We start from the raw sequence: 11,121 nt of genomic DNA, 5'->3' as shown, positions 1-11,121 counted from the left end.
TAATGTAATCAATAACCAAAAAAAAAAAAAGCTTAAAAACCCACCTATTGCTCTGTTAAATTTTCATTAGAATCCTTTCTTTTCCCCTATTTTATAATTTAATTTTCTGCTTTCTATTTTAACAAATAACTAGTTGTATCAATTTTTTTCTTTCAGTGGCAAAGTCAACTGACTACAATATCAGTAAATGTAAATATATGTGTTCACTTGAATTAAATGGCATTATAAACAACCTCAAATAATCAAATAAAGACACTTGTTTGAAACACAGAAATATTGTTAAATATCATCTAAGGCCACGGTATAAAATGCTGGTTCCTTATTGAATAACAGTATGACATATAATGGATTTAAAACACTATGCCAAATGAAGTTGATTCCTATTACAACGTAGATAAAATAAGCAATCAGTTGTATTCTGTCCTAGTCTTCAGCATCCCAACCAAAGCAGTCCTTTAACTTAAGTTTGCTAGCCTCTAAACGGTAGCTCTGTTCCACATTTACGTATAAAAAAGGAACGATTTTGTCCACTGTTCCACATGTCTATGTTCATCGTTTGAGGCAGTCAGTCTCTTCAGCTGAGAAAACAGAAGCAAATTATTAAATAATTAAGTGTTTGACATGGTAATTAGGATCTGTATGTCATCAAGTATTTAAAATGCCTATTCGAGTTTTGTTGCCAGTCTCTAAGGAAACGCAGAATAAAATGCTGAAGTTTATTCCAAACAATGAACTTTTTTAAAGCCATACCGACGCTGAATCTGTGAATCGACCACTCTACAGGGCCTTGCTTGCACAGGCCCGGTCCACTGTCGGCATCCTATACAAGTTGCCCCTTTCCATAGATGTGTTGCCTGCGTGTTGCAATCTGGTTTACAATCCAGGCCCCCTCTGCAGTGATTCCGGATTGGATCCCCAGAAAGCACCTTGAATGGGTGCTTGAATGGGTAAAACTGCACCACAAAGCGACTCAAGGCTTTATCCTGCAGCCTAGGACTTTCTGTACAGGCGAACTGGCCGTCTGTCGCGCCCCTCTGCGTGGAGCCCCCTATTGCGCGCTTGCGCACACCGGTCTCAAGCCCTCGCCGGAAGTCAGAGCCGGCGGAAGAGGCCGGAAGCCAGGGGCTGGGAAAGTCGGAGAGACTGAGCCGTTAGGAGTCTGCGAAGCAGAGCGTTTTCTGAGTCGCACCATGATTCTCAGGAAGAAACTGAGCTATTTGTGGACCTTAGGTCTCTGTCTGGTAGCCAGTAAATCGCCACCCAAAGCTCCCTCCATCACGAATGATAGGTTTATAGAGGAGTGCCTCAGATTGCACAATGAAGCGCGGACCAACGTCTCGCCCCCAGCAGCCGACATGAAATACATGGTGAGGAAGAATCTAGGCTAGGATCTTTCTTCTCTGGTTCATCCTAAGGTATCTGGGCAATGAGTTTCATGGACTCATTTGTATGAACTCAATCTGGAACTTTCAGCATGCATCTAAAAATTACGCCTTGACCGACCTGTCTCTTCCAAGGTGCATGAGAAAGGAAACTTGAAGCTGTCGCTTGCCTAGACTTAGTTCCCTTTTACGCAGGTTTGGTGGGGCCAAGGCGGGTGGTGGATCGTTGTGGATACTCTTGGCCTAGTGACTGTCTGTCCCGCACATAAACAGTATGCAATGATAACACATAGACCAGACTATAGCTAACATTTATCCATTCAGAAAACGAACAAGTGGGAACCACACAGCAAACACTGGTTCAGAGCAATTCTGAAATCTTTAGAGCAGGTGTTAGAAGATCTGCTATACAGGAAGCCAGAAAAGTTATTTGATTAGAGGTGGTAGGAGTTCCCTTGCCCATTGTTTTCTGTGGTCTCTATCTTCTTTGAAAATATCCTTCCTTATCCATCATTCTCCTTGAACCAATCTGAAGTGGACTTTGGGAATTCTGCTCTTTTGAGGGCTATATAGCCTTCTCAGACTGCTTTCTGCCCACAGTAAGGTCTGAGTGTCATTTAAGATACCTTGCATTCGTTTGCTTTTTCATAACAGGTTCACAATATCTTTGGGAATACATCTGTCTCCAGAACTCTGAAGGTCTTTTGGCCTTATTCCTCCAATCAGTTCCAAGTACCAATACTCATGCTTAAAGTGCAGCTTGGAGAAGTTTTTGAATCTTTCTTTGGTTTCTCACCCTGGTGCTTTTATTTTTCATCTTAATGGCAGTATCCTTGAAACATGAATTTTGGGGAAATTGCTACAGTCTGAACCTGTTCCATTTGCTAAGGCAATTTTTAAAAACTTAAGAGGATTTCCTGGGAGTCATAGACTGCTTTTTGCCCTGAGGCTTTTTAATCATATGAAAGTTTTACAGAATTGGTCTCTCAAAGTCTTTTTAAAATCTTATTATATATACTATATAGAAGCAGTTTCTTTTCCATTCCTCAAAAGCCCCACATTTCCTGACTCTCTCTTTCTTCTTCCAAACTTGCCAGTGTTTTCTGATAACTTGTTGAACCTACAGAACAACCGCCAAATACTATCAATGTTCAGTTTACTGACCTCAGCGTCAGCTTCAACTTATGATCTGCCTCCTGAATAATAGATCACATTTTTTTCAGATATTTTGTTTCTGAATCACATGGATTGCCATCATTCCCCTGCCATTAATAGTCTCACTGCTTGCCAACTAACTGTAGTTGCCAACATAGTTCAGGCAAACTCACCACTAACATTTGTGACCTAGAAGAAGTATAAAAACGGAAGCCCACATGTCATTGGTGGCTCAGTAGTTAAATTTTCATTTAGTAAAGAATATGTGGTTTCAGAGATTTCATCTAATCTGCTCAGATTTGGATTTGGTCAGAATAATTTTGCTCATTTTCATTGATGTTATTAAGTAAATTTTCATTTCTTCTGAAATCATCAAAACTTTCTATTAAAATTATAATTTTATAGATATAATATGTAGGGTTTGGGTTAAAGTTATAATAAATGGTCTTCAATTTTAAGTATTTTAAATATTTTTTAATGTTTTTGGAAATTTAATTGTCTTCTTAAATATTTTTATAAATACAAGATTATTTACCATTCTGGTGCTTATGCCCATCTAGTGGCCAATGTGAAGAACTGATGTCATTCTTAGGTGACAAAAAGAACTACACATATCCCTACTCAACAGTAATAGAAATTTGTTACCATTGCAAAATATCTCCTTTATAACTGAAATCAGGGAATATGGAGAAGTGATGAAACAGATCTTCAGTAGTACTTCCAAGCAATATTATATTATTCATGGATTTACTGCTTTCATGCTGAAATGAAAGATTTGACAAGTTAATCTTTTAACCTAAGCACTTCCATGGTTTAACTCTTTCTTGGACTCTGAAGTGGTGTCTGTCTCTAGTGTCATCAGCAACAATATTCACAAGCCTTTTACCATTCAGATACAGAAGCCTTTTGCTTTAAAACATGTGGCAAAAGAGGCAGATATTCAGTGTTGTGGGTCACATTAAACCTGTGCTATGGTTAAAATGAGGAAAAGTGTGTGTGTGTGTGTGTGTGTGTGTAATATGCAATGTCCTATTAAGTTTGGACCAAGAGCAGGGATCCCTCCTACCTAGGTCTCAAGTGGTATGAATTTGGATTTTTATAATGGCTGCACCCCACTTCCAGCAGTAAGTTTTATAAGAGGCTAGGCTGGGCTTTGGTACGAAATAAACCCTGAAATCTCAGTGGCTTAGTGAAACAAAACGTTTAATTTCATACTCACACAGGTTGTAGAGAAAATGAATTAGGATTCAGCCTGTCTCTCTGGGCAAAGGGGTTCCCCCAAACTCAGTTAGCTCACTGACAGGCATTAGAACAAGAGCTCCCAAAGTCATTCATCTGATAATTGCTTTACTAGTGTGAAGAATAAGAGGATATCTACTGATGCTCTTGCTATTATAAATAGATTTAGCATCCTTTTGCTATCTTTTCATCCCTATTTTTTGTTGAATTAATGGCTTTTATATTCAGATTGTTGTTCTTCTTACCTACAAACATTTGTTATGCTGATAATTAATAATAACACAAATAAATTTTACGGTATGTTTTGGTGAGGTTGTAAAACAATTTGAATCACAGTACCCTGTTCATGGGAATTTAAAATTGTGCTGCAGCTATGGAGATAAGTATGGAGGTTCCTCAAGAAATTAAAAATAAAACTACCATATGGTCCAAAATCCAACTTCTGGGTTTCTTCCCCCAAAAAATCGAAAAAAAAAAAAAAAGTCACGATCTTGAAGAGATAGCTGCATGTCCATATTCATTGATTCACAATAACCAAGATATAGAAACAACCCAAGATATAGAAACAACCCAAGAGCCTCTTGATGAAAGTGAAAGAAGAGAGTGAAAAAGTTGGCTTAAAGCTCAACATTCAGAAAACTAAGATCATGGCATCCAGTCCCATCACTTCATGGCAAATACATGGGGAAACAATGAAAACAGTGACAGACTTTATTTTTCTGGGCTCCAATATCACTGCAGATGGTGACTGCAGCCATGGACAGAGGAGCCTGGTGGGCTGCAGTCCATGGGGTCACTAAGAGTCCTGCATGACTGAGCGACTATACTTTCACTTTTCACTTTCATGCATTGGAGAAGGAAATGGCAACCCACTCCAGTATTCTTGCCTGGAGAATCCCAGGGACAGAGGAGCCTAGTGAGCTGCCGTCTATGGGGTCACACAGAGTCGGACACAACTGAAGTGACTTAGCAGCAGCAGCAGCTCCTTGGAAGAAAAGCTATGACAAATCTACACAGCACATTAAAAAGCAGAAACATTACTTTGCTGACAAAGGTCAGTCTATTCAAAGCTATGGTTTTTCCAGTAGTCATGTATGGATGTGAGAGTTGGACCATAAAGAAGACTGAGAGCCAAAGAATTGATGCTTTTGACCTGTGATTCTGGAGAAGACTCTTGAGAGTCTCCTTGACAGAAAGGAGATTAAACCAGTCAATCTTAAAGGAAATCAGTCCTGAATATTCATTGGAAGGGCTGATGCTAAAGCTGAAGCTCCAACACTTTGGCCACGTGATGCAAGATGGTTGGATGGCATTCCTGACTCAGTGGACATGAGTTGAGCAAGCTCTGGGAGATGGTGAAGGACAGAGAAGCCTGGCATGTTGCAGTTCATGGGGTCACAAAGAGATGGACACAACAAAGAGTTCATCAACAAATGACTGGATAAAGAAAAATCCGCATTTCTGGTGTATTTTTTACCAGCTGAGGCACCAGGAAGCCTAAGAATGCTGGAGTGGGTAGCCTATCCCTTCTCCAGCAGATCTTCCCAACCCAGGAATCAAACCAAGGTCTCCTGCATTGCAGGCAGGTTCTTTCCCAACTGAGCTATTAGCGAAGCCTATATACACAAAGAATGGAATATTATTCAGCCTTAAAAAAAACTAAGAAGAAAATCATGCCAATTGTGACAGCATGGAAGAATCTGCAGGACGTTATGCCAAGTGATATTAAGATATTAAGAAGAGATGGCAATACATAGAACTATATGAAAAAGATCTTCACAACACAGATAATCACAATGGTGTGATCACTCACCTAAGCCAGACATCCTGGAATATGAAGTCACATGGGCCTTAGGAAGCATCACTATGAACAAAGCTAGCGGAGGTGATGGAATTCCAGTTGAGCTATTTCAAATCCTAAAAGATGATGCTGTGAAAGTGCTGCACTCAATATGCTAGCAAATTTGAAAAACTCAGCAGTCGCCACAGGACTGGAAAAAGTCAGTTTTCTATTTTTTTTAATTTATTTATTTTAGTTGAAGGCAAATTAGTTTACAATATTGTAGTGGTTTTTGCCATACATTGACAGGAATCAGCCATGGGTGTAAATTTGTTCCCCATCCTGAACCCCACTCCCACTGCCCTCCCCATCCCATCCCTCAGGGTCATCCCAGTGCAACAGCCCTGAGCACCCTGTCTCATGCATTGAACCTGGGCTGGCGATCTGTTTCACATAAGATAATATACACTTTTCAATGCTATTCTCTCAAATCATCCCGGCCATGCCTTCTCCCACAAAGCCTGAAAGACTGTTCCTTACATCTGTGTCTCTTTTGATACCTTGCATATAGGGTCATCATTACCCTCTTTCTAAATTCTATATATATGCATTAGTATACTGTATTGGGGTTTTTCTTTCTGACTTACTTCATTCTGTATACAAGGCTCCAGTTTCATCCACCTCATTAGAACTGCTTCAAGTGCATTCTTTTTAATGGTTGAGTAGTATTCCATTGTGTGTATGTACCACAGCTTTCTTATCCATTCTTCTGCTGATGGACATCTAGGTTGCTTCCATGTCCTGGCTATTGTAAACAGTGCTGCGATGAACATTGGGGTACACGTGTCTCTTTCAACTCTGGTTTGCTCAGTGTGTATACCCAGCAGTGGGATTGCTGGGTCATATGGCAGTTCTATTTCCATTTTTTTAAGGAATCTCCACACTGTTCTCCATAGTGGCTGTACTAGTTTGCATTTCCACCAACAATGTAAGAGGGTTCCCCTTTCTCCTCACCCTCTCCAGCGTTCATTGTTTGTATATTTTTGATAGCAGCCGTTCTGACAGGCTTAAGATGGTACCTCATTGTGGTTTTGATTTGCATTTCTCTGATAATGAGTAACGTTGAGCATCTTTTCATGTGTTTGTTAGCCATCTGCATGTCTTCTTTGGAGAAATGTCTGTTCAGTTCTTTGGCCCATTTTTGGATTGAGTCATTTATTTTTCTGGAATTGAGCTGCATGAGCTGCTTGTATACTTTTGAGATTAACTCTTTGTCATTTGCTTCATTTGCTATTACTTTCTCTTTTTCTGAAGGCTGTCTTTTCACCTTGCTTATAGTTTCTTTCATTGTGCAAAAGCTTTTAAGTTTAATTAGGTCCCATTTGTTTATTTTTGCTTTTATTTCCATTACTCTGGGAGGTGGGTCATAGAGGATCCTGCTATAATTTATGTCAGAGAGTGTTTTGCCTATATTTTCCTCTAGGAGTTTTTAGTTTCTGGTCTTCCATTTAAATCTTTAATCCATTTTGAGTTTATTTTTATGTATGGTGTTAGAAAGTGTCCTAGTTTGTTTTATAAGTCGTTGACCAGTTTTCCCAGCACGACTTGTTAAAGACATTGTCTTTTCTTCATTGTATATTCTTGCCTCCTTTGTCAAAGATAGGGTGTCCCTAGGTGTGTGGATTTATCTCTGGGCTTTCTATTTTGTTCCATTGATCTATACTTCTGTCTTTGTGCCAGTGCCATACTGTCTTGATGACTGTAGCTTTGTAGTTTCGTCTGAAGTCAGGCAAGTTGATTCCCCCAGTTCCATTCTTCTTTCTCAATATTGCTTTGGCTATTTGAGGTTTTTTGTATTTCCATAAAAATTGTGAAATTATTTGTTCTAGTTCTCTGAAAAATACCAGTGGTAGCTTGATAGGAATTGCATTGAATCTATAGATTGCTTTGGATACATACTCGTTTTCACTATATTGATTCTTCTGATCTATAAACATGGTATATTTCTCCATCTATTTGTGTCCTTAATTTCTTTCATCAGTGTTTTATAGTTTTCTATATATAGGTCTTTTGTTTCTTTCAGTCAGTTCAGTCGCTCAGTCGTGTCCAACTCTCTGTGACCCCATGAATTGCAGGATGCCAGGCCTCCCTGTCCATCTGGGTGAACTCCCACATCCATTGAGTCAGTGATGCCATCCAGCCATCTCATCCTCTGTCATCCCCTTCTCCTCCTGCCCCCAATCCCTCCCAGCATCAGAGTCTTTTCCAATGAGTCAACTCTTCGCATGAGGTGGCCAAAGTACTGGAGTTTCAGCGTTAGCATCATTCCTTCCAAAGAAATCCCAGGGCTGATCTCCTTCAGAATGGACTGGTTGGATCTCCTTGCAGTCCAAGGGACTCTCAAGAGTCTTCTCCAACACCACAGTTCAAAAGCATCAATTCTTCAGCGCTCAGCCTTCTTCACAGTCCAACTCTCACATCCATACATGACCACTGGAATAACCATAGCCTTGACTAGATGGACTTTTCTTGGCAAAGTAATGTCTCTGCTTTTGAATATGCTATCTAGGTTGGTCATAACTTTCCTTCCAAGGAGTAAGCGTCTTTTAATTTCATGGCTGCAGTCACCATCTGCAGTGATTTTGGAGCCCAAAAAAATAAAGTCTGACACTGTTTCCACTGTTTCCCCATCTATTTCCCATGAAGTGATGGGACCAGATGCCATGATCTTCGTTTTCTGAATGTTGAGCTTTAAGCCAACTTTTTCACTCTCCTCTTTCACTTTCATCAAGAGGCTTTTGAGTTCCTCTTCACTTTCTGCCATAAGGGTGGTGTCATCTGCATATCTGAGGTTATTGGTATTTCTCTCAGCAATCTTGATTCCAGCTTGTGCTTCTTCCAGCCCAGCGTTTCTCATGATGTACTTTCATATAAGTTAAATAAGCAGGATGACAATATACAGCCTTGACGTACTCCTTTTCCTATTTGGAACCAGTTTGTTGTTCCATGTCCAGTTCGAACCGTTGCTTCCTGACCTGCATACAAATTTCTCAAGAGGCAGGTCAGGTGGTCTGGTAATCCCATCTCTTTCAGAATTTTCCACAGTTTATTGTGATCCACACAGTCAAAGGCTTTGGCATAGTCAATAAAGCAGAAATAGATGTTTTTCTGGAACTCTCTTGCTTTTTCCATAATCCAGCGGATGTTGGCAATTTGATCTCTGGTTTCTCTGCCTTTTCTAAAACCAGCTTGAACATCAGGAAGTTCACAGTTCACATATTGCTGAAGCCTGGCTTGGAGAATTTTGAGCATTACTTTACTAGCGTGTGAGATGAGTGCAATTGTGCGGTAGTTTGAGCATTCTTTGGCATTGCCTTTCTTTGGGATTGGAATGAAAACTGACCTTTTCCAGTCCTGTGGCCACTGCTGAGTTTTCCAAATGTGCTGGCATATTGAGTGCAGCACTTTCAGAGCATCATCTTTCAGGATTTGGAATAGCTCAACTGGAATTCCATCACCTCCACTAGCTTTGTTCGTAGTAATGCTTTCTAAGGCCCACGTGACTTCACATTCCAGGATGTCTGGCTCTAGGTCAGTGATCACACCATCGTGATTATCTGGGGCGTGAAGATCTTTTTGTACAGTTCTGTGTATTCTTGCCACCTCTTCTTAATATCATCTACTTCTGTTAGGCCCATACCATTTCTGTCCTTTATCGAGCCCATCTTTGCATGAAATATTCCCTTGGTATCTCTAATTTTCTTGAAGAGATCCCTAGTCTTTCCCATTCTGTTGTTTTCCTCTATTTCTTTGCACTGTTCGCTGAGAAAGGCTTTCTTATCTCTTCTTGCTATTCTTTGGAACTCTGCATTCAGATGTTTATATCTTTCCTTTTCTCCTTTGCTTTTCACTTCTCTTCTTTTCACAGCTATTTGTAAGGCCTCCCCAGACAGCCATTTTGCTTTTTTGCATTTCTTTTCCATGGGGATGTTCTTGATCCCTGTCTCCTGTACAATGTCACGAACCTCATTCCGTAGTTCATCAGGCACTCTATTGTTGCAATGGTGAATGGAATTGCTTCCTTAATTTCTCTTTCTGTTTTCTCATTGTTAGTTACAGGAATGCAAGGGATTTCTATGTGTTTATTTTATATCCTGCAATTTTACTATAGTCACTGATTAGCTCTGGTAATCTTCTGGTGGAGTCTTTAGGGTTTTCTGTGTAGAGGATCATGTCATCTGCAAACAGTGAGAGTTTTACTTTTTATTTTATTTTCTATGTAGAGGATCATGTCATCTGCGAACAGTGAGAGTGTTGAATAGTAGTGGTGAGAGTGGGCAGCCTTGTCTTATTCCTGATTTAAGGAGAAATGCTTTCAGTTTTTCACCATTGAGTATAATGTTTGCTGTGGGCTTACCTGATGTGAAGAGCTGACTCTATGGAAAAGACCCCGATGCTGGGAAAGATTGAGGGCAGGAGGAGAAGGGGACAACAGACGATGAGATGGTTGGATGGCATCACCGACTCAATGGACATGGGTTTGGGTGGACTCCGGGAGTTGGTGATGGACAGGGAGGCCTGGCATGCTGAGATTCATGGAATCGCAAAGAGTCAGACATAACTGAGCGACTGAACTGAACTGAACAGATGTTCTTTCTATTCCTACCTTCTGAAGGGTTTTTATCATAAATGGATGTTGAATTTTGTCAAAGGCTTTCTCTGCATCTATTGAGATAATCATATGGTTTTTATCTTTCAATTTGTTAATATGGTGTATCACATTGATTGATTTGTGAATATTGAAGAAACCTTGCATCCCTGGGATAATGCCCAGTTGGTCACAATATGAGCTTTTTAATATCTTGTTGGATTCTGTTTTCTAGATTTTTGTTAAGGATTTTTGCATCCATGTTCATCAGGGATATTGGCCTGTAGATTTCTTTTTTTTGTGGCATCTTTGTCTGGTTTTGGTATCAGGGTGATGGTGGCCTCATAGAATGAGTTTGGAAGTTTACCTTCCTCTGCAATTTTCTGGAAGAGTTTGAGTAGAATAGGTGTTAGCTCTTCTCTACATTTTTGGTAGAATTCAGCTGTGAAGCCATCTGGTCCTGGGCTTTTGTTTGCTGGAAGATTTCTGATTACAGTTTCAATTTCCGTGCTTGTGATGGGTCTGTTAAGATTTTCTGTTTCTTCTTGGTTCAGTTTTGGAAAGCTGTACTTTTCTAAGAATTTGTCCATTTCTTCCAAGTTGTCCATTTTATTGGCATATAGTTGCTGATAGTAGTCTCTTATGATCCTTTGTATTTCTGTGTTGTCTGTTATGATTTCTCCATTTTCATTTCTAATTTTGTTGATTTGATTCTTCTCCCTTTTTTTTCTTGATGAGTCAGGCTAATGCTTGTCTGTTTTATTTATCTTCTCAAAGAACCAGCTTTTAGCTTTGTTGATTTTTGCTATGGTCTCCTTTGTTTCTTTCATTTATCTTTGCCCTACTTTTAATTATTTCTTTCCTTCTACTAACCCTGGGGTTCTTCATATCTTCTTTTTTTTGCTTTAGGGGTAGAG

General features: G+C 39.7%; 1 protein-coding gene across 1 annotated transcript in view; it reads left to right on the top strand.

Moving 5' to 3' along the window:
- The first annotated feature begins 1,190 nt into the window (after positions 1-1,190).
- GLIPR1L1 (GLIPR1 like 1) overlaps positions 1,191-11,121 on the top strand; it is a 42,074-nt gene continuing 32,143 nt past the window's right edge. Inside the window, exon 1 of the mRNA XM_005909643.2 lies at positions 1,191-1,367. Coding sequence (XP_005909705.1) covers positions 1,191-1,367 — 177 coding nt within the window. The remainder of the gene's footprint in view (positions 1,368-11,121) is intronic.

Source organism: Bos mutus, chromosome 5 (genome assembly GCF_027580195.1).
Source record: "Bos mutus isolate GX-2022 chromosome 5, NWIPB_WYAK_1.1, whole genome shotgun sequence".
Classification (NCBI taxonomy): domain Eukaryota; kingdom Metazoa; phylum Chordata; class Mammalia; order Artiodactyla; family Bovidae; genus Bos; species Bos mutus.
Note: the sequence above shows the minus strand (reverse complement) of the source record. Positions and strands in the feature narration are given on the sequence as shown.